Below are 24,610 nucleotides of genomic sequence, written 5' to 3' on the forward strand. Positions count from 1 at the left end.
CATTAAGATTTAACAGAATATCATAATCTTACCAGAGTAAGTAATTGAAAGTGGCTGAAAGATTAGAAGGAAATTTTTAAGTTTCAGGAGAACATTAAAAAATACTTGGTTGTATAAGGGGTGAGTGAAATTTCCAAAATAAATACACCTATGAAAGTAAAAGGGACTCAAACAGCTTATCGCACCAACCCAACCTCCAAAAAAAAGCACGATACGTGGTGGCAACAAATAAGAATGTATTTGTTGCGCAACCCAAATGCACGACTCTTACACAACTCAAGACACATTGGTGAGACCATGCATGTGAGTCCCACCATGCATGAACCCTACCAATATGTCATGGGTTGTGTAAGAGTTGTGCAATTGAATTGTGCAAAAATCAATTTCCCAACAAATATAACCAATAATACCCGCTCGGTGGATTCTGGCACAAGAGATAATTAATATTTCAATACTAGTCCACGGTTTGGACTATTCCAGGCTGGACCCCCCATAAAATACAATTGATGATATGCCACTGCACAGATACACGACCATGTTCAGAGATCAACAAGCGGAGCTAGAATGATTTTGTAACACGACTTAGGTTACATTTAATTAGTTGGCTTATACACATTTTCCTGTTCAATTTTCACGCTTGGTTCATCAACTTGTAGAGGACCCATATCTAAAGCCTGCAAGTACCAATATTAACCACAAAGATCTGTTAGCGCTGAGGCATTCTTATATAAATGGCTGTACATTACATATGTAAGCACGTCTATGCAAGCAATAACTATGTTATGCAAGTGCTTATGATTTTCACTTCACCTTTCCACATGTTGCCTCTTCCGCTGCTGTATTGAAGCCTCTGGCATGCTCCGCATTTCCTTTTTGGCCCTCCTGGGGGAAAAGTAAGCCACCATTAGAAATTAGTGGCAAAACAACCTAAAAGTTGGATGTTCACTATTGAACGTCATTATCCCACAAATGCAATTTCCCAATATTTTAACATTTATTAAATACAAAATCAGAAAGTATATTCCACATTAATAAGAGGGGATATCAAATGCATGGGGCAGGAACAGTCAAAAACATATTCGGAAAGTAGCTAATGGCATGTGATCGTGAGGTGTCAACGAAGCATGTACACAAGAAAAGCAGCTACCACCTCTTGAAAGTTGAAACAGGAGCATCCAATTTAAAGAGGCTGCTCTGTTATATCAGTGGAGAGTTCAGGAAGAACGGAACAAATATAAGAAACTACATTCATTCCTCTATGCATATCATTTGGAAGGCTTACAGATTCTTCTTCCCTGCATAAATTAGTACCGAGTCCAGCTTTCAATTAGAGTGGTGATTCAAGCTTTGGCTGCATAATATATTAGATGGACAACAGCATGCATAAGTCGACTTGCTCCTAAGCTGATAAAAACACTTTTTTAAACTAGGTGGATCAATCTTCCGGGCCTGGGCACAACCCATAGTCGTAAAATGATAATTTATAAGGATTAACCAATAAGTCGCAAGATCGAAAATAGCTGATACAGAACCAGTTTGCCTGACCAATAAACTGATGCCTACACAGAACCCAGCTCAACTAAACCGTAAACCCAACTCAATTGGCGTCTGGCATAAGGATTCTTCAATGTTAGTCAGCTCTATTTAGGGCCAGTAGGCATTTAGCTTTCTACAACTATGGCTTCCTAATACTTTCTAGCCACGACACTTTTGGCCTCTATTTTTGCCTTTTTGCTCCTCCATATTAATGTAAGCATTCTGTTGCACATGCCAAACAATCTCAAACTATTCTCCTTAATTTTATCCTCAATTGTTGCTGATCGCACCATCTCATGTATAACTTAATTCCTTATCCTATCTTTCCTAGTGCCACACATCCATCTCTAACATACTCATTTAATTGACAAGTTTCTTCTTGCTTGTTTGCCCAACATTCAGAACCAGATCACACAACTGGTCCAGCATTGACAAAATATTCCAGATTCACAAATTCCGCCTCCCAACCCGCTTCCGACCCAAGCGGGTCAGATTCCGACAAGGGCAGATCAGGAGGCAGAAGGGTTTTTTAATTTCTGACCAGGTCAAATTGGAAGGCAGAAGAGGGAAAAAATTTCCGCTTTGCCGACCCAACTACATAATAAAATAATTCATTCAAACGGCGTTGTTTTGTATCACCAAACGACACCATTTGGAGACATGTATAAAGCCATCGCTTTGAAGAAACCCTACGACCAAAAATGCCTTTTCAGTTTTCTCTCCCTAGTCCCTTCGTATTTGGTGCTCCAACCTCCAAGCCTCCAAAAACACCTAGATCTAGATCTAGAAGCTTCCTCCCATCTCACCGTCACTCTGTAATCCTTTCTCAAACTCAGTCGCTCAGCCTCTTAATCTCTTCTCTCTGTGACTGTATTCGTCTTCGAAGACAAGACGAAAACAATGCCTTCATCTTCGTCTTCGAGCAGCCCAAAAATGCCCAAATGAGCCCAACCCCTCTTCTGGCTTCCACCCGCTTCCGCTACCGACTTGGTGGAGGCAAAAAGTAGCAAAAATGTCCTCCGGCAGAAGAATGTCGGTGGTATTTCCAACATTTCCGCCATTGATGGAGGCAAAGACGGAAAACCCATTCCGGCTCTGTCTCTTCCACTGCCCAGGCCTAACAAATATGACAATGGGTTAAAGGCTACCATCGGTAATGAAAGATACAAGACAGAGCACATACCAGATCTTTGGGCTCAAGTTCAACTTCTCTCTTTACTCTGGTTGATAAAGGCTTTCTGTTCAAACAGAAGATTCAGTAAATAAAAAGTTGAGCATACAATATTGCAAGTGAATTGGGGGACGAGACAAAATACCTCTCATCATCAACCTCCATATCGGAACCCCCATCCCATCTCTCATCTACATCATCTTGATCTTCATCTGCCTAAAAATTATTAAACAATTAAAAGAATTCAGTCAATTGTCTCATACATTTTTTTTTTTCCCGAGAAGTAACTGTCCAATACAATTCTCAATATAAAGCAGATAGTTATTTACAATTATTTTTATTTGAACTAGCCAGCAATGTTCATTAAATGTGAAAAAAAAAATCTAAAAAATTAAAAAATTAAAAAAATAATAATAATAAAGTCAGGAAGATGTAATAATAGTCGCTGTTTTGCTTCTTTATTTTTTTTCTCTATGGGTCTTTTAATCCAAAAAAGGCTAATGAATTGTTCTGTGCAATACTTCCACAACATACATCTAATTGAGGGGAAAAACGTAAAGCCATCAACGGATATTCTCAATGCCGCACAGATTGAAGCAAAATAAAAGGAACAACTGAAATAGCTACACCAACACCAGCCTTTTACAAAATTTTAAATTAAAACTCATCTGCAACAATTGATCTGCGATTAAAAGGAGCTTGAAGATAAACAAGAATTTATGAAGTATTATCCAGAACAAATTTGTATTGTCAAACAAATATCAGATACATAGAAAGAAATCTTATCTAAAATAAACACAGGAAAAAAGCACGTCATCATCAAAAAAGCTTCCAACAGAGAGGAGCATAGTGTTATGACAAGTCAGAAGAAAATTATATTCTTTAATATCGTAAACAATGATTATACTTGGATGATTACTAAGTCCTATGAGATATGAAAGATGGAGCAAGGAATGGACACATCGAACAAAATAAACTACTCGATACCTCTGGAAGCTCAGTATCAGGAGGTCTTTCCTGAAATTGGACACTGGGTGCATGCTGAAGCTTTGAGAGATTATCAAGAAGATTAGCGCGTATATCATCTAATAATTGGCGTGAATTCTTATTTTCCATGTTACTTGGGGCAACATGAAGAGTATAATCTGGACCAAAATACTCATAATACTCATGCTGTGGCATCTTGTCATCAACTTCCACTCCAAGTGCAACCCCTGTCTGCCTTACATATAAGAAATTGACATTAAAGTGCTTAGTTAAGAGAGATCCATATACCATTACTAGGAATGAGAAAAAAATACAAGGAAAGACTGCATCAAGAACAATGCAATGTAGACAACACCACACTCCACCCAAAAAAAAAATGAATAAAGGTAATATATTAACTTCATCCACAATTCTGAGTTAAGCATGAAGAGCAATAAGAAACAATGATCTGTTAAACTAATATGGACTCGAAACCACCCACTTTTGCAATGATGTGATTCTAATTTGACCATCTACGTAATTTGACCATCTATATATATCTTGAAAACCAAGGAAATGTTTGACAGATGCCTAAAAAACTCAATCGAACTTTAAATGAAACTTCTATCAAACACAATGACCTAAAGTCATGTTGTGACACCATGAGTTACCATTGCTTTCTGTTTCTATGGCTCCCTGTGCCCATTCAATTCACGACACAAACACATTTGATACCAATGATCAAACCACACGCAAGTTTTCTCATCCCTTGCTAGTTAAGATTCTCCACATGACTCATCAGTCATTATGCTATCCTATTCGTGGAACAGACATTATTACATTTGACCAGCTTATAATATACTAGTCAAGCAGAATCAAAAGATCAAACAATGACAATACCTCGTAGCACCAGCACCGAGCAACATTTCGAATGGTATAACCACCACCACCCAGCAGCAATAGTGGGACATTGAACGATCTCATAAATCTGACACACTCTGCATGACCTTTGATAGAAAGATTGAAGCATCCTAGTCTGTCCCCAGATAAAGAGTCAGCACCACACTGGAGAACCACGGCACCAGGCCTAAAAACTTCCATCACCTTCCCAATTATTGGCTTGAACAAACAATGGTAGCTCTCGTCATCAATCCCATCATCCAGTGGAACATTAAGGGAGTAGTATTTCCCTTTCCCATATCCAATATCACGTACATCCCCCGTACCAGGAAAATAATCTCCAAATTTATGGAATGAAACGGTCATGACCCTGTCAGTGGTGTAAAACGCCTCCTCCACGCCATCCCCATGGTGGATATCAATATCCACATATAAAACACGCTGCATCAAAGATGAGAAAAATGTCAAAATTATAAAAAGAATTAGGTAAGACAACTATATGACAAGGCAAACATATGCAATAACTAAAGAAAAGTTTTTGAAAATTGCCACACTAGTCATTCTGGTTCATGAGCCAAACCAAATTGCACAACAAGGTTCATAACAAGCATGATGGTCATGCAAGATAAAGTCCTTTTGCCTTGAGTTCAAAAACCAAACCAACAGAAGAAGAGGAAAAAAATTGAGTAAAAAGACACAGCTCTAGCCTAAAAGGCACTTTCATTGTCTAAAATTCTATACATGCTAGAAAAGCCTTTAATTAAATCGCAAAAGAACAATATGCAAATTGTTGTACAGTTTAAAATTGCAAATTATCTTTCTTTTGAAAGTTTAATATGATGACTGAAAAAGCCCTCCTTTTCTTTTTGGGGATAAGTGAAAGAACCCTCCAAATTATAAAAACTATCACTGTCAAAGGAAATTCAAACCAAAGATTCAAACTTTTTATCCATTGTTTTATTTTATTTCAATTGATATTAAGAAAAGAATGCCCCCCCCCCCCCCCTATTGCAAGTGTGAGCTTGTGGAGTTTAAGACGCCCTGAGTACGTTTAGTAACTTACCAATAAAAAAAACACATATCAGGGAGAGAGAAAGAAGAAAGATTATATGGTCCTGCTCAGCATATGTCAGGCCTACTCCCACTCTCCTCCATGAAAAAGATGTATTTGTAGAATTCCGAAGAGAAAAGAAAAAGGGATGGAGCTGAACAAAAAGACAGGTATTTTGCATTTTATTAGCAATCTGGATCATATGGTTAGGAGGAAATGCATATTTTCTAAAAGAATCTCAATTCCAACACCCCTGAAGGAAAGAATCAGTTTCCTGACATCCATTTGGACTTCAGCAACCAAGACACTGAAAGTTCCATTGGCCCAAGTACATATAAATGCACCCTATGTGTGTTATTTCCAATCAAAGCTACACGGTCGGTATATTGTTTAACAAAACAATGTGAGATGCTCACATAATAGCTACGGCAGCATCACAATGGGTTATCTTTCAAGACCATTTGAAACTTCATCTATTACTATTTAAAACTCAATGGCTCAAGGGATGGTCGTACAGAAATTTTGGGGTTGTCACTATAGCTTAGGAGGCTTGTAATCTTGGGATCAACTAGGTGATTGTGAAAGACAATTCTGCTATTACCACTTTGTTTGACACGTATTAGGGAGCAGCAGGGATCATAGTCGTCATTGACATAACCATGATGATGACATTAACATTGTCATTACAACAAATAGAGTGATGCAGACAGTTCTCTTAAGATTTTTTAGACTCGGGGTATTACACGTTCTGTTTTCATATATTTCCTCTACAAACAGCTTAAACCCCATAAAGTTAAAATAAAGCAATGGTGAGCAAAAAGTATATCATTGAACAAGATATTTGACCAGGCACTTGCTTAAATCAAAGAAAAAACAGGATTAGGATACAGTAACACTAGACAAACCTCATGCTGTTTAAGAAGCTCCAGAATTGCAAGGACAATATCATTCACATAGCAAAATCCAGAGGCCTCGCACTTCTTAGCATGATGCAGCCCCCCAGCCCAGTTTACAGCAATATCGCAGAGACCATGATTTAACTTGACTGAACCACCAACTGAACCACCAGCATATGTTTGACAGAAGGAGTAAAGACCATCAAAAACGGGGCAATCTTCACCAACATTGAAGCGCTTGAGTTGCCTGAGCTGATCCTGCTGTGTTTCGGGTGTTATACTCCTCAGGAATGCTACATAGTCATCAGCATGGAAGCGGCAAAGGTCCCGATCTCTGGCAGGAAATGGCTTGAGAACCTGCATGTGCTGAAGCAATCCATAGTGGGCAAGAAGAGCATGCGTCATTCGAATTCGATGTGGCTTCATAGGATGACCCTGCCCATAGTAGTAATTGCCAACCTCTGGGTCGTAGAAATAACTCACTTTTCTCTTCACCCCATCAGCCCCAGAAGGTAGGGAATTTCCTCCAGCATCCATATATATGTTAATTCTTTTTCTTATTGTTAGTGGCAACTAATCTCCTAGAAGTCAAACAACCCGAAAGAGGATTTCCTTGTAAAAGTGGCCTAGAAGCACAAAAACAAAAACGAAAGAAAAAAAAAAAAAAAAATTATTTAAAATGAGAGACAGAGACAGAGAGAGGAAGAAGAAGAAGTGAGGAATAATACCCGATTTATAATTCAAACAAAATCATATACAGAAGGGATTAGAAGAATCTTGTATCAGACAAGATTTTGATGTAGGTTTGGTAGAAAGGAAGAAGAAAAAATATTTAACGATGCATACACTAAATAAGCGAGTGAATAAACAGAGGTTACAGAAAGAAAACCCAACAACTCTTGATTCTGCATAACGAAAAATGAACAATGGATTTGTCCCGCTATTCAAAAAGTAAAGGAAGCTGAAAAACATACATACGAGATTTGGAAGGCATATTGAATCAAATAAACAAGGGGTAGGAGTAGCATACCCGAGAGATGGAAATCAGGGAAGTTAAACAATAAATAAACATACGGAGTAACATTCTAATATGTTAAACCTTGAAAAATAAAAATTAAAAATTAAAAAAAAAATCCCCATAAAAGCGAATACTCTTCTGTCTTAATTACCTCAATAGTTTTAGTTCGTCGTCGTTAATGAATGAACCAATCAACCACTGCCAATGCCCCAGAAGAAGAAGAAGAAGAAGAAAGACAACGACCTTCCTTCCTTCCTAAATGTGGCTATTAAAGAAATCAGATGTCATCGTCATCACCGGTATTTCAATATTTATAGAGGAGTATAATTGTACAGAGATTGTAAAACACTCTTGCTCTTTTAATGAAACCTAAGGACTTTGAGCCGGTCATACGTCGTAACCGGTTTACTGCCAACAGCCGGTTCTACTGCATTTCCACTGTTTTTAACGAATGGCCCCTAATTTTCGTCCTTTCTTAAATCATACCTTTAGATCTGGCCATACAGGGTAATTATCTTTTTTCCATAAACTATCTGTTATTGTCAATATGTCATTAGAAATTGATACATCGACTAAAAAAAAGCATAAAATTACTACTTTCATACTGTTACCTCCCCTCTGTTAGAAAATCTTGTTAAATTAAACGGAATATGCGAGATATATTTTAAAAAATTAAAAATAATAATAATTTAAAAATTTAAAAATAATTTTTTTAAAAAAATAAAAGGAGGGGGAGGAGGGTGGCTCGCACCAGTAACCACCCCTTCTTTTTCTTTTTAGTTGTTTAATTTTAAGATATTATATGTAAATTTGAAACTTAAATTAAGGTATTTGAGTCTTCTCAAGAATTTGACTGACAGAATGGGAGTTTTGATATGTAAATAGTAGTTTCATGTTTTTTTTTTTATCAAAGTATCAGTTCATAGTGGCATATTGATAATGGCCGATAATTAATGAAAAAAAAAAAAAACTTTTATAATTTATAAAAATGGTAATTTATTCTCTTTATTCTTCGTCTCCCTGATCATCTCCATTAGAAAAAATAACTAAATAAATAATCATTTTAACCTTATTCTCTATTGATCTCAAGCCTAGAGAAAACGATCGAAGAGCATTGTCATTTTCTATTTTCTTCTAAAGGAATATGTTTGATTGAATTAGATATTTAAAGGCCCAATCCGGGAATTTTGATTGGAGGCCCAATTGAAATGCACCCGTCCTTAAATCCAGTTCCCAAACTTAGATTTTAATGACGTAATATCATGTATAAAATTATTCCAATATCTTGGTACGTATGAGTGTATGAGTACATAGATTAAGCCTGAGTATATAGATTTGGCTTTAAGTACGGTAAAAAAAAATTACACCACCTATATTGCAGTTTTTTAAGAGCCTACATTGAATTTCACCTTCTCTCTCCTTCTCATGGAAGGCTTAAAATTAATTTTGGAGCCTTAAAGAAACTACAGCTTTGATGCTGTAGTTTTTTTTTTTTAGAACCTAAGCCAACTTCTGAGTATATATATATATGTACTCTAAGATTATAATCTTCTTCTTTTTTCACAAGCAATCTTGGATTAGAGGCTGACTGCATCTACTTTAGGTGATGTGGCCTAATATAGTGAGAAGTTGAATCTACAAGTACAATAACTCACAGCCCTTCAATAAATTTAAAAAAAAAAACTCTAAGAATCATAGTAAAAAACTGAAGAAAACTCTCCATGGAGTGTTCTTTATTGGTAAAATTGAGAAAATACATAAATTGGGCAGTGAGAATATCCTTATTGAATTCAATTAGAAATAAAGTCTTAGCCTTGAAAAAAAAAAGTACAAAACTACTCTTATCGCAAGTTCAATAAATTGAACATTAAGTTGGATCGATCGAACAAAAGATCACATTTTAAATTGATCGAACATCAAAACAAATATCAATCCATATTGCTAAAACATAATTTTGAATTCCTATTGGGGGCTTGTTTTGACTTAACAAACATTAGTGATAAGCATCGAATGTTGCACATTCAAAACCCTTAACTTATATATGTTAATTCTTTAGCATTGTTATTTGTTTGATTTTGTGTTGTTTTATTGTTTTCAGGTTTTAAATAAAAATACAATTAATTCAATTAATTTTGGGCTTAAAACACACTTTGAAAATACCTAAAAGATATATTTAAGCTTAACCAATCATAATAGAAGACCTATATGATGTAGTTAAGTTTAATCAAATCAAGTGAATGATTAAATCGAAATTTCTCTATTAAGAGTCAAAATCGGATTGGATTCAAATTTGGATTCTGCATATGTCTCAGCGTTTGGATCATAACTTTTGCGTCAGATATCGGATTACAATAAAATTGGTGGCGTTGGAAAGCTAATAAAAAAATTCAACAAATATGTTAGAAATATCTTTTCCCTAATTCGGACGTTTACTATGTCAAAATCGCCCCACAATAAAAGACCGCAATTCTGGACGAATTTTGAATCATTTTCCTACTTGGATTGAAGTTTCAATATCCTACTTGAACAAGAAGACTTAAGAGACGATTTGTCTGGAATTTTCAGAGCTTCTAGGCCTCTCATAGTCCCTATAAATAGACCCCTAGGCTTCAAGAGAATGGTGCTTGGGCTTGGGCTTGGGCTTGGGCTTGGGCTTATGCTTAATTAGATTTAGACAGAAAATTCTTCTTAGAGGCCTGACAAGTTGAAGAGGAGAAGAATATGGCAGGAGGCCATCCCAGCACCGCGATGAGCAGCTAAAAACCTTTGTAGGGTATTGATGTAGCCCTATCCAAGCACAATGGTTTGATTGTATTTTAATTTAGAGAATTTTAGTTTATGCATGTTGGTTGTATAATTATGAGAATTACTACAATTTGATATTGTTCTTCAATTCATAATCAATATTGGTAGAATTCTTCTCTTGTCTTAAAAAACTTTTTACCTTTATTGAACTCAAATCATTCTTATTTTCTATGATTATGAGAATGATGATTATACAGGGTTTAATTGACATATGATCAAGAGGATTAGATAGGCCATGCCTAGGGAAGACGAATCGTACTACACCCTAGTTTAGTGTAATTTAGGTAAACGATTCGTACCAACCAAAGATGGGTTATACTTTTCCATTGATTGTGTGTATCCTATTAAAGACGTAGCTAATCCATGCCTAGGGAAGACAAGTCGTACCGCATCTTAGTGGTTAGGTGGACGGTCCGTGCCAACCGAAGATGGATCGTACTTATTCTTTAATATGGTAACTTCTTGTTTATTTATAGCATGCATAGAATGAATTTCGCTAATTAAATATGATTAACCATTGATGTGCAGATAGCGGTAAAGTCAATACTCTACTCTTTCTCTCTCTCTTATATTTCAATTCTCTTTTACGTTTATTTTATGCACTTTAGTTGATTACAAATTCAAAAATCTTTTCTTTCGTTATTTTTAATCTTCACAAACTTGATAACAACACCTACGCAGTCCTTGAGGTTCGACACCCTCTCTATAACCCTATTCTACAAGGATTCGTACTATTGCGAGTGGTAATTTTATTATTGATATTTTTTGTACACAAAAAGACCACATCAACTTGGATGCTTGACAAGTTGAAGAGGAAAAGAACATGGCAGGAAGTCATCCCAGCACCATGATGAGTGGCTAAATTCCTAATAGGGTGTTGATGTAGCCATTTCTAAGTAACAATGGTTTAATTGTATTTTAATTTGAAATTTTTTATATGCATGATGTTTATATAACTGTGAGAATTGATCTTAATGTTTATATTCAATCATTATGAATTTCTTATCTTGTCTTTGAAAATCTTTTATATTGATTGAACTCAATACTTCATATTTTCTGTGATTATGTGAATGATTATTATACAACGATTTTAATTGACATATGATCAAGAGGGTTAGATAGACCATGCCTAGGAAAGACGGATTGTACTACACCCTAGTTTAGTGTAATTTAGGTAGACAGTTCGTACCAACCAAAGACGGGTTATACTATTCCATTGATTGTGTGTATCCTATTAAAGACGTAGCTAATCCATACCTAGGGAAGACGGGTCGTACCGCATCTTAGTGGTTAGGCCAGGTGGACGGTCCGTGCCAACCAAAGATGGATTATACTTATTCTGTAGAAGTAATTTATTGACTACTCGAGTGAGACGAGCCCTATATCATGCATAGTATGAATTTTCCTTATTAATTTATGATTGATCATTGTTATGCGGTGAGTGGTGAAATCAATCACCTATTCTTTATCTCATTCGTACTCTCTTTAAATTTATGTCTTTTACTTTTATGCATTTATTTTTAGAAAACAAAAATCAAACATATTTTAAATTAAGTTATATTTAATTTTGAAAAACTTGATAGTAATTCATATGCAGTCCTTAAGGTTCGACACCCTCAATATAACCCTATCCTACAAGGATTCGTTCTATTGCGAGTGGTTATTTATTATTGATATATTTTTGTACACAAAACGACCACATCAATTAAGATTGTATATTTTCATGAAATATAAATTAATAGTCCTTTCAACGTCACCAATTTTGTCTTCATATGATGTTAGAATTACAAAATTTACCATTTTATTATAACTTAGCTGCTCGTAATTAAATTGACTTGCATCACTAGGTCTAGATGATGAACCCGTGCAACGCATTGGACAAACTACAGTACTTCCATTATGAAACAATTTGCATTTATTTTTTAGTACATGTGTAATATTCATTTTGAAGTATATAATGCCATTAACATGTCATTTCATAAAAGAAAAATGAAAAACAAAAAGATCGAGTAAATTGTTAAATATTTTACAATGTAGGTATTTATTGTCTCCCTGCATCTCAATGCATGGCTATTTCTTGATTTGGAGAGTTTTTCTATCATAGTTTGTTTCTTCTCTTCGACGGCTTCAGACCGACGTCCTTTGTAGTGCTCCTCCTCCTTCAACAGTTACTTTTAGGTTGTTGATGCATAAGATATCAAGTATGCTAACTTCTTTGCCTGTTTCAAAAATCGCATCATGTAGCCTATTTTTTGGCTTTTAATTAGCCCGATCGAGATACAAATGACCGGCCATTTTTTAGCCCATTTTAATTTCTTGTTTTAATTTGTTTTTATTTGAAGTACTGTATTTTTGTATTTTTGTTTGGGCATGTTGTTGGAGAATTTACCTCCTCTTAATTTTGGTTTCCTTGTAACATGTAATTCCCATATTACTTAGAATATATATATATAATGTGGATTTAAGGTTCAAACTCAATACCCTGCTCAAATATTTTGTTAAATCACTAATAATCTCAAAAGATTAAGGTAATGAAAAATAATGAATTAACATTTAAGTAATACGTTAACATTTACGTATTCAAATCCAATATAACACATGTGGGTACATAATAAATGTAGTGAATCAATTCTAGTACGAAAGTCAGGGTAGCTAGGTATCTTTGTACTTTTTAGCTGATAATTAAATAGGAAAATACTTATTGCACAACAACCATACACAACAATTACACAACTCTACCCACCACCCCATGTGAGTAGAGTTGTGTATGGTTATTGTGCAAGAATCACCTCTCAATTAAATAAGGTCCTTAATTAGCAGTGACCATGTTTTATTTATTTATTTTATCCTCTCATCGTTTCCCAACGTGACTTTCCTCGCTTCCTGCAAACCTGAGTTATAGAAAGCTCCGATTGTTAGAACTTAGAACCAATTACCATGGCAAGACATGGTAGACTAATGATACATGATGTTCTATTAGAGAAGAGAAAATTATTTCTTGATATCATAAAAATTGTTGAAGATAATAATGTTCATTGTTTGTTTAATGAAAGATTAAAAAGTGAAATATCTCAGTGTGGTCTTGAAAAAAATTAATTTTGTTGATTTTTTTGGGATTAAAAGTTTTATGTCAATTTTTCCTAAACAAAATCACGTCGTTGGTTTTGGCATGTTAGAGAAAATTTTGATTTTTCGTGGTCAAGAAATAATTGATCATTTTTGGAAATTTTTACGAAGAGTTAATTTATAACAATCAATCAAGAGCTTGTGAAATTATTTGTCTCAAGTTTGTGGGAGAAAATTTAGATCTACTATTCAAAATTAAGTTGTGATGGGTTGCAAGTACGTTGTTTGTCTTCTGGCATCAAGTTATTTTAGTGTTGAGCAGTACGAGATGGAATAAATTGATTGCACATCCGAAAGATCGAGGTAAAGGACTTGAACTCAATGGCGAGTTCTTTCCCACCCTAGAAACTAATGCAAGAGAAGACCGACATTAGTGTCGGTTTATTTTATTTATGCATATATATTTTAGTTTTCATTTTTTAATAAGGATTTGGTTTTTCCTTTTCCATTAGAATTAAGTTTTCCTTTTCCATCAGTATTATGTTTCCATTTTCCAATTATGCATGCATGTTTTAGTTGTTAAATTAGGAGTGTATCTTAGTCTATATAAGGGATACACACTCAATATATGAAACAATGCAGTTTTTTAGTATGTATTAATAATTAATATTTCAATCTTTAGAGTTATTCGGAGTTTGTTTCTTTGGGGCGACAATAGTCTTTCTCTCCTTTAATTATAGTCTTTCTTTGGGGCGACTATAGTCTTCAATTATTAATTTTTGTTATTACCATACATAGTCAGAACAATCTTAATTCTGCCTGGGTTAATCAGGTCTTTCATAATTTTTTTTTTTCAAGTCGTTCTACACCCTCCCTCTTTGGCTCTAACAAAAGTGCAATTTCGAGTTTGTAAATTGTGCAAATGTGCTTCCTCGTTCTGCAACATTTTTAGGAGATTTTTACTTTTTACCATCTTCTTATGGCAATGATGGGAAAAATGTCACTTTCTACGTATGTAGCATTGCCATTGTTGAAGTTGGTGATGAAATATGAAATATGGAAATTATAGCGGAAGCAAAAGAGATAAAAAGAGAGAAAAAATATTATGGGTGGTTCGTGTTAGTCACTTACGTTCATCATTCTGTATAGCACTTAATTAGGGCTATATTGTGCTCTCCTCTCTCATTAACTTGATTGTTTACAATACAAAGATCTTTATTTATAAGGTAGTGAGTAAATGCAAGTATGGTAATAGGATTTTATTACAATCTCCATAAGTATTTGATTACAATCAACCTTTAAATAAAGAATATTTCGATATTGACTTAATATGAAATAGGAGAAATTACACTTTACCCCCCTAATGTATCCACCCATTGGCAATTTGACACTCAATGTTCAATTTTTGGTAGATGGCCTCTCTGATGTTGTACACGTGTGCCACTGTGGACCTTCCGTTCACTTCGTCTGTCTAAAGTGACGGAAATGAGGTCACGTGCAAAGCACATGACCTTTTAAAGCCCAACTTTCCAAAATTGCCCTAGATCAAAACGGTGAGTTTTACACTCAACTCCAATCCATTTTCTCTTTTCCATTTTTGCACGTGGTGACCTGTGACCACCACAATGTTCGCGAGCTAGTAGATGGGCTGTTGCCGATAAGAGTCGTTCCTTCCGGAAAGGAAAGCCGTCCACCAATGGTTTAATTCAAGCTGTTTTCTTTCCAGAACCAGTCTGTCGCTTCTTCTAACAACCGGAAATCACTGTTTGGGTTTCAGGCATTTAGTAAAAATTAGGTCAAACAACGTTGAAGAAGAAAGGTAGAAGATAATGAAAAAACGCACCATTTAATTAATGTCTTTTGTTGTTCAAAAGAATGAAAGAAACGCACCGTTTTAACTTACAGTTTTGAAAGACTCTTAAAAAAAACTTGAAGTTATGGCTTTGCCACGTAGTGGTTGGTCGAAAAGGGATCCACCCATAACTGTTCTGCAAAAGGTGCAACTGGGTCTGCAGGTGGCTCCGTCTAGACGTGAACCAGGCGGGCGTCAGTGGTTTTGCATGCTTCTCTTGTTTTCCTGTTCACGTGCTTGTATATATACTGTGGTTTTGAAGCATCTTGCGTACGAGTAGTGAGTACGCTAGAAGCCTTGAAGGGCTTGATCCACCAAGAAAACTCATCATATGTCGAGCACCCGAGAAGGTAGAAAGAGCACCCATTCCACCCGTAACGCTCATGATATGCGGAGCACCTAATCCTAAAACTTGAGGGATGACAGTGGTTCCATGTGAATCCGTTATGTAGGGGAGGAAACTAGGAGGGTATACAGTTGATGACAGGCTGTTGGGGTCAATGCAGAATCCATTGTTATAAAGGAAAGCATGAGGTGGTGCTTGGGGTGGTGTTGTATAAGTCAACTTGTGATGCAGTGGATGTACCATATGCATTTGTTCATTTGAGGGAAGCACGTTGGATGTAACTACCTGAAGGGATTTGGGATGACCATGGGTAAAGCCATGCAAAGAACTAAAACCTGCTAAATACCCAGTGCCAACAATTCTAGAGTCTGGTTGCTTTGCAATGCCCAAAAATGAAACTACTGGATCAACATCTAATCCACGTCCTCTGTTTGACATTCAAAAAACAGAGCATGATGATTCCCGAAGCAGAGTTCAAAACCCAACTGGAATTTGCTCGGAAACGGTCAACCTTTTTATTCAAATTGTTAATGCAAATGTGAAAACAATGATCAACAACCTTTGTGCCAAACTACCAGCTTCCAGATTCACTTATGTTGACATTGCCCATATGTTTTCAGACATCGCAACCAACGCTAGATCTTACAGTACACTCTTTTAATTTGTTCTAACCCAGCCACGATCATATATCTATATAAATATATGAAACTTATTTTATGATTTTTTTTTTTTTTTTTGTCGTAGGATTTACTGTTGTGAATTGAGGGTGTTGTGGGATCGGGCAATACATAGGGCAGATCACCTGTCTTCCGTTCCAGATGCCTTGTCCAAACCGAGACTAGTACATGTTCAGTTTGACGTTCAAAAAACAGAGAAAGGAGAGCTACGAGTTCCGCTCAAACTTTCACACATAGCAACTGAGTTCCAAGTTGAGTCGTACCTGCCATGGACGAGTCTCCAACGGAGCTCGTTGTGGACACGGAGAAGCTCTCGATGGAGTCACCGCCATCGAACAATTCTCAGCCAACACCGGAAGAGTTGGCAGCCAAGGCAATCGCTCCCGTGAAGAAAGAGTTCCTTCATCCTCCACCTCCCAGACCTTCCTCCACCTCTACTGGTCTTCAAAACTACACAGTTTCCCAAACTAAAGTCGTTTCTGGCAAGGAGAAGAAATCCAAACGGCAGCTCAGGTCGATGAGGGAGAGGCCATAGATGTGTTTTGAAACGGTGTGTTTTGAATAGAAGGGGTGGTTTTGGAAAGCTGAGATTTAAAATGTCACATGCTTTGCAGTGACCTCATTTCTGTCACTTTAGACGGACAAAGTGGACAGAATGTCTACAATGGCACACGTGCACAACATTAAGGGGGTTATCTACAAAAAATTAAACATTAAGCGTCAAATTGCCAATGGGTGGATACATCAGGGGGATAAAGTGTAATTTCCCCTATGAAATATTTGGAAACTAATTGTGTTTAAAAAGAGAGATTTTTTTTTTCTTTTTTTCCAAACATTAACCTATATATACAAACCCTAAATTTTTTGTCAAGTTGAAATACTGTTTAGGTTGAGGGAATAGATTTATGGTCAGGATTTAAAGTTAATATATCTAATGATGTACATGATTTCACATTATTTTAAATTTTAAAAGACGTGCCAATATTGATTTCATATATACCGTTAGATACACCAACTTCAAATCCTGACATTTCATTTAAAATAGATAGTATCCATTTCATCAAATGAAATAGAGAGGATCATATTCCGTGAGGTAAGGTGGTGTTGAAGGTGTGATAAATTCAGCACTTATTGTTGGTTATCCTACTTTCAACTAAACCCATGCATGTTGGTCCCTACTCTTTATCTTCGTGTTAATATCCTATTTTGTGCTCATATATGCATATCCTATAGACTAAAAAAGGAAGTACGCAAAATACCGGGCTATACACTCCTTTGCCAGTGCCCGAGACCATTTTGGAAGATCTAAGCATGGATTTTGTGCTCAGACTTCCGAGGACCCAACGAGGTATGGATTCTATTTTTGTAGTCGTTGATTGGTTCTCCAAAATGGCACACTTCATCCCCTACAGGAAAACATTAGACGCTAGCCACGTAGCCCATCTCTTCTTCCGATAAGTGGTTCGGTTGCATGAGGTGCCAAAATCCATCACGTCGGATCGAGATGTCAAATTCCTTAGCCACTTCTGGAGGACTTTGTGGCGGCGGTTCGATACCTCCCTTAACTATAGTAGCATTTGCCACCCACAAACGGATGGACAGACCGAGGTGACCAACCGAACTCTTGGCAATATGCTTAGGAGTGTTTCCCGAGACAAGCCAAATTAGTGGGACATCAACCTTCCTCAAGTAGAGTTCGCTTTCAACAGCATGAGTAATCGGTCCATCGGCAAGTCACCCTTTGAGATTGTCTACACCAAACCTCCGAAGCATGCTCTTGACTTGGTGCCACTTTCGAGGCTTCCGAGGTTGAATGTTGCAGCCGAGCATATGGCTGATCGAGTGCAGCAGATCCATGAAGAGGTACGTCTGAATCTATAGCAGGCAAATGACAAGTACAAAGATGCTGCTGATTCAAAGTGGAGAGCCAAGATTTTCCATGAAGGTGACTTGGTGATGGCGCATTTGCGCAAGAACCGCTTTTCGGCCGAAACCTATGGCAAAATGAAGAGTCGAAAGTATGGGCCGTTTCGGATTAAGAGGAAGATAAACGATAATGCTTATGTGGTGGAACTTCCCGAGGACATGGCCATTTCCAACACTTTCAATGTGGCTGACCTCTTTGCCTACCATCCTGACGAGCCAATTTACGATGATTCCAACTCGAGGACGAGTTTTCTTGAAGAAGGGGAGACTAATGTAGGAACAATCCGAGGAGGCGTCTCGGAAGGATGACAATATCATCTCGGACAATATCTAAGACGGGGTTTCTGGATCGGCACATAGCCGAGATATGTTGGGAGTTGTCTTGGTAAAAAGCCGCGATCCAATCTCGACAAATAACCGAGACCCAGTTCGGTAAATCGAAGCAAAAGACTCTTGCGGAGGATCAGCCGAGCGGATTTCTTGGAAAAGCAGCCGAGCGGATTTCCTAGAGATTTTGTGTGGAAATCATGGAAGAGTTGTTGACTTCCATATTTTAATAATCATCTTATCGTACTTTTTCCTTAAATCATAGGATTATCATGTCCATCCAATCTCCTCTAATTAATGAGGATTTGATGGTATCTTTACTATTATTTTATTCCTTTACAAGCCACTAGGGCTTCACTACAAATATGGAGGCAATATAAGAAGGATCATTATTGATGATCATTGAATTGAAGTTTTTTTTTCCCTTCAACTTGTGAGTTGAATGTTTGTGCTTGAGAACACAGATTCTCTTCACTCTTATCCGCTTGCGCTCCGTCATATTTTTAGGAGAATATCATTCAAAAAATTTCTCATATTACATTACTAAAAAAGGAATAGTGTGAAATGATGCCTAAATATTTTCTTTTCCATTAAAAGAATCGAAATTTAAGCTTTAGCATTTTGTTTGATAAAAAAGAAAAAGAGAAAGAGAAAGAGCAAATAGACCTTTCAAATTCCTTGTACGTTGCAACAGTTCACATGGAAAGTGTGCGTTTGGATATTGAATTTTGAGAATTAGAATTGAATTCTAATTCTATTTACAAATATCGAGGTAACAAATTGTGTTTGAGTGTTGAATTTTGAGATTGAAAAATATTATATTTTGGACGGGCGGGTGGGTGGGTTTTAAAAAAAACTCGAATTGAATAATTATTCATTTCTGTACCCAAACAGTAAAACGTTTCTCACGACAAATAAATAAATAAATGAGGGGATGGGTTCCACCTGTGGACAAGTGAAGCTTCCATGGATGATGTCGTGTACGCTAGATGGACATGATTGATGACGCATGGGTCCCATTTGGGGGTAATACTGAGGAGAAGGAAAAATTCCGGATGAAACCTTCTCCGTAGCACTGCTCCCCATTTGGCGGGCTTTTTCTTATCTTATCCCAAAGATGGTGACAGGAGCCATCCTGGCCGTCAAATTTTACTTACACCAATAAATAATGAAATAGTGGAGTTTAGTAATTGAAAAATGTTATTTGCACTTCACTTCAGGTGGACAATAGGGGTAAAACATTCCTCACATGGGGTGGCCCCAATTACAAAAGAAGTCAAAGAAAAGCTAGTGGGTGTGCGTCTACCTATGCACTAGTTGTTAGGTGCAGATGATTTACATTCCCCTTTTCTTTAATGAGCCATATGAACCCATGCATGTATTTTTTTTTTTTGGACATGCAGAACCCATGCATGTTGGTTATCCTACTTTCAACCTAATTAACCCATGCATGTTGGTTCCTACTCTTTATCTGTGTGTTAATATCCTATTCTGTGCTCATATATGCATATCCTATAGCGCAATAGGTCACAAGTATAGGATGCGCCGGGTGCGTTCATCCTGCAATATATATATATATATATATATATGTATCTCTACCCCTTTGGTTTTAGCCCTACGAAAACACAAGCACCAAGCCTTCAAGGAAGGATTTAAACTCAAAAGCAGCGTCAATTTTGTTAATTAGGCTAGAAAATGGATGAACAGGTAGAATTTAAAGGCAAAGTTTGCGTCACAGGAGCTTCTGGTTTCCTGGCGTCTTGGCTAGTTAAGCGGCTTCTCTTGTCTGGATATTTTGTCATTGGAACCGTTAGAGATCCAGGTTTTTCTGCCTCTCTCTCTCGATCCCCTCAGTCCAAATATATATATATATATAGTAATGGAACTAGCTATCATTCTTGGTTTATTAATTCATGGCAGGAAATGGGAAGAAGTTGGCACATCTGTGGAGGCTGGAAGGAGCAAGAGAGAGACTTCGATTGGTGAAAGCCGATCTAATGGAAGAGGGCAGCTTTGACGAGGCAATCATGGGATGCCATGGTGTCTTCCACACTGCTTCTCCTGTGCAGAAACCTTCATCTGATCCAAAGGCATGTTCTTCTCTGACATTCTAAACGCACGTTTTTTTATGGCCTTAATTAATTATGTTAATATATTGTCTCCCGGACCAGTTCGCCTTAATTTGTCACTGATCGAATAGCTAATGAAGCTGGAAATATTCATAACCTTTTTCTGTTTTTCGCACTCGTTCTCTGCGGCTGCAACAGGCAGAGATCTTGGAACCGGCTATTGAGGGTACATTGAACGTGCTACGTTCATGCAAGAAGAATCCATCCTTAAGGCGAGTAGTTCTCACCTCATCTTCTTCAACTGTGAGGGCAAGAGATGATTTTGACCCTAATGTACCTTTGGACGAAACATCTTGGAGCTCTGTCGAACTCTGTGAGAGACTCCAGGTAACATTATTAATTACTAGAATTCTTTAATTTGGTTGAATTTTCATATGCACCTGCAGATTCGCATGCCTTCTTGGCCTGCTTAATTATATAATGTTATAAAGTAGCGTAATGCAATGCAAATTTGTGTCTCATCACCCGTCAACTCAACCTCTTAACCTGTATCTCATGATCATCTTCTGGCGACTGGCATATATGGCCATTGGTGCATTGTCAAAGATATGGTATGCTTTATCAAAAACGCTCGCTGAGAGGGCAGCATGGGAATTCTGCAACAAAAATGGGATTGATCTAGTGACCATTCTACCCTCATTCCTCGTTGGACCTAGTTTGCCACCAGAATTGTGTTCTACCGCATCTGATGTTCTTGGCTTGCTTAAAGGTGTTTTCTATTCTCCTTTGATCGAATTCATACGTGGCTGTACGTAGTACGTTCGTACTAGTCCCTGAAATCAAATTGAAGTATCGATCGATGCAAAGTAATTACTTATTACTTTGATCAATTGGTACGGTGCTTTGGTTAATGTACTTCATTATCATTAGATCTTTTTTTTTTTTTTTTAATGACTAAACAGGGGAAACAGAGAAATTCCAGTGGCATGGAAGGATGGGGTATATCCACATAGATGATGTTGCACTTTCCCACATCCTTGTTTACGAGCATGAAACTGCTAACGGGCGATACCTCTGTAGCTCAACTGTGGTGGATAATGATGAGTTAGCATCGTTGTTACAAGCACGATATCCTTCCCTACCTATCCCAAAAAGGTAGGCTGATATTTTCACCATATATATATACACACGGACACGGATACATGCATCTGGTGGGTTGTGGTTATTAATTTTGATAGGTTTTTCAGGTTTGAGCAACTAAACAGACCATATTATGAGTTCAACACCTCGAAGTTGAAGAGTTTAGGATTCAAGTTCAAGTCTATCCAAGAGATGTTTGATGATTGCATTGCATCCCTGGTGATGCAAGGTCATCTTCCGTCTGTCTAGCTAGCGATGCTCTGCGGTGACTTCCAACGGCTACTTGATGTCCGTCAACTATAATGTAGTGTGGATTTTACCTGAAATGAAAAGCATATATATATATATATATATATATATATATATATATATATATATATATATATATTGTTTTTTGAACGAAATGAAAAGCATATGTAAGAGTGAATGAACTTCCTTATCCGAAAAAAGAGTACAGCCTCGATCGTATAGTATATTTTGAGATCAGTCACAAGGCCTTAATTTGTCTTGCCCTAACTTAATTTTTATGGGAGATGCCAATTCGTATAAGTTATAACCCACTTAGGCCGTGATACCAATTGATACACTAACTTTATGATTTTTTCTACAAATTCTAAAAAATTATAAGAATTACAGAAAATGGGAGAAACTCTCTCAAGAGTGATTTTTTTTTTTTTTTTTTTTGGAAAAATCATATTTAGCCCTTAAGTTTTTATCTAATTTGAATTTAGTCATTGAATTTCTAATTTCAAGAATATAGTCTTTAGGTTTTGCCAAGATTTTAAATATGTCATTCTATTACTTTCCCATCAAAATGAATGGTTTGTCGTACGTCACCTATGTCTCAATTGACACGCTAGCATTCATGTCAACACTTAATATTAATGTCTATCGTTAAGCGCCAAATCATCCATTAAAAAAAAAAAAAACTTCTTTGTAAGCTTAATCTCCTAGATTTGTAGCATTAGAGAAAAAACCATTAATTTTAATACTGAAATAGACCTTAGCTGGGATGTCAAATGAGACACACATGACAAATTGAGAATTGTTAATTTTGACAGTAAAGTGATAAATAGATCAATTTAAAACTTGAGTAAAACTTAAGGATCTTATTCTTAAAATTAAAATTCAATGACTAAATTTAAATAAGATAAAAACTGGGTTAAATATAATTTTTCCGTTTTTTATTAATAAAACTGAAGAATAACACAATTAGGTGACCAAACTGTCCTTATTTTGCTTAAATAAAAGTTAAAACACTAATCTTGAAAGAAAAATCACAATCTCGTTCGAGTGAACACAGGCAGACTCAATAGACTTTGAGGCCTAAGGCAACAAATTTAGGTGGGGCCTTTTTTATATTTAAATATTTAATTTTTTTTGAACAACTTGCAAAATTCATTTTTGTTAGCTAGGAGACATTTAATTTCAATAGATGACGTATTTTGTGTTTAGCTACATATGATTTTTTTTATATAAAATTTAATTTCCTTCATTCTAAAAATTATTTTAATGGACAACTTAGTCTTAATTTTAAGTTCCTGTAAAATTATGAGTTTAGTAATTATTTTATGGGTACAATTAATGTAACATTCCATTTTTCTTTCTTTTCTTCCTTTAATATTTTGGAATTCAATTCTTTGTATATATTTTTAGTATTAGTTTAGTAATTATTTATATTTTTATCGTAATTGATGCCTTAATTAAATAGTATTGGCTAAATTTTTTTGTCATAATATTATTTTTTATCATAATTGATGTCTTAATTAAAGAACATCGACTAACTTTTTTGTCATAATTGAGGCTTTAATTTTTTTTCTTTTAAAAAAAATTATACTATCATTATTTGGAGCCTTATTTAATTAGAGACCTTTAAGAATTGCCTAATTTGCCTAGATATTCAGCGGCTTTAACTGAACGTCACACAAATATTTGGGGGAAAATTCTGTCCCATGATCAGTCAACTCGAGCCAACGTCGAACGAAGGTCGTGTAAAAATCCATTCTGTCTTTTACCCCCGCAGTTGTCCCCATTAGTGATTTGAATCCCCTCGACTGTTTTGTTCCTTGTTGTGTCCTGTTGTCTTTGTTATTTCTTCTGTTTTGGTTTTGCTTGCTTGAATTATTTGCCCGGATAATGATATCACAACCTTAAGTATAAGGGAGACCGTCCCCTCCTTTCTCGAATTCTTCCCTGAATGTCATGTGGGTATGCGTCACGGGCCCCCCCACCACCAGTAATACATTATGCGGGGTACACGTATCTTGGCAAACCGAAACCCAACAGATGAACACGCGTCCTCGTAAATCGTAATGGTTGAGTGTTCATGTGGTTGCCATTACTTTAACGCGTTGGTTTGCGACATGGACCTTTCCTGCCTTTGATGGATGCTTCGATGGAAACATGACCCTATCAGCAAATTTTTACCGTTGTACTTCTCACCGTTAGAAACAGATTTGACCGATGGGCGAGGAGCAGCACTTCATTCACTCTTTTTTGCTCTGTTTGTTTGGTAGTGTGTTTTGGCTGTGTTTTTAATTTTTGTTTTTTAAAAAAAATGTTCTAAAATGACGTAAATGTAAAAATTATTTTTGTGTTTTTAAAAGTATTTTGTATTTGAATTGTTTATTAAGTCCCTTCAATTCAATTGAATTGATCCGTTCCATCATTTCAATTGTACTAAAAAGCCATGATGGCCGCATACCACCCTCTCTCAATTGGAGGATGGCCAGTCACCTCTTGTCTTTATTGGATTTCAATATGTAAAAAGGTTAAGAATATTAGTATGCAATCATTTATAATTTTCCTAGCAGGATATTAGCACGAGATTATGGTTTCAAAAAGTTTTGGTACAAATGATGAGG

At 36.3% G+C, this 24,610-nt stretch overlaps 2 protein-coding genes across 2 annotated transcripts; one reads left to right on the forward strand and one right to left on the reverse strand.

Annotated features, from left to right (window-relative positions):
* Positions 1–422: 422 nt before the first annotated feature.
* LOC133882260 (histone deacetylase 19-like) lies at positions 423–7,863 on the reverse strand. The gene is made up of 8 exons (XM_062321390.1): positions 7,690–7,863; positions 6,530–7,146; positions 4,574–5,014; positions 3,695–3,925; positions 2,853–2,923; positions 2,720–2,774; positions 811–882; positions 423–674 (listed from the first exon to the last, which is right to left on the reverse strand). The coding sequence occupies exons 2-8, from the start codon at positions 7,055–7,057 to the stop codon at positions 594–596; spliced, it is 1,479 nt and encodes a 492-aa protein (XP_062177374.1). The 5' UTR covers positions 7,058–7,146; positions 7,690–7,863; the 3' UTR covers positions 423–593.
* Positions 7,864–20,116: 12,253 nt separating this feature from the next.
* On the forward strand, positions 20,117–22,078 carry LOC133882766 (tetraketide alpha-pyrone reductase 1). Its single transcript, XM_062321981.1, has 6 exons — positions 20,117–20,359; positions 20,458–20,627; positions 20,805–20,993; positions 21,213–21,375; positions 21,569–21,761; positions 21,854–22,078. The coding sequence occupies exons 1-6, from the start codon at positions 20,233–20,235 to the stop codon at positions 21,993–21,995; spliced, it is 984 nt and encodes a 327-aa protein (XP_062177965.1). The 5' UTR covers positions 20,117–20,232; the 3' UTR covers positions 21,996–22,078.
* Positions 22,079–24,610: the final 2,532 nt, after the last annotated feature.

Source organism: Alnus glutinosa, chromosome 11 (genome assembly GCF_958979055.1).
Source record: "Alnus glutinosa chromosome 11, dhAlnGlut1.1, whole genome shotgun sequence".
NCBI lineage: Eukaryota > Viridiplantae > Streptophyta > Magnoliopsida > Fagales > Betulaceae > Alnus > Alnus glutinosa.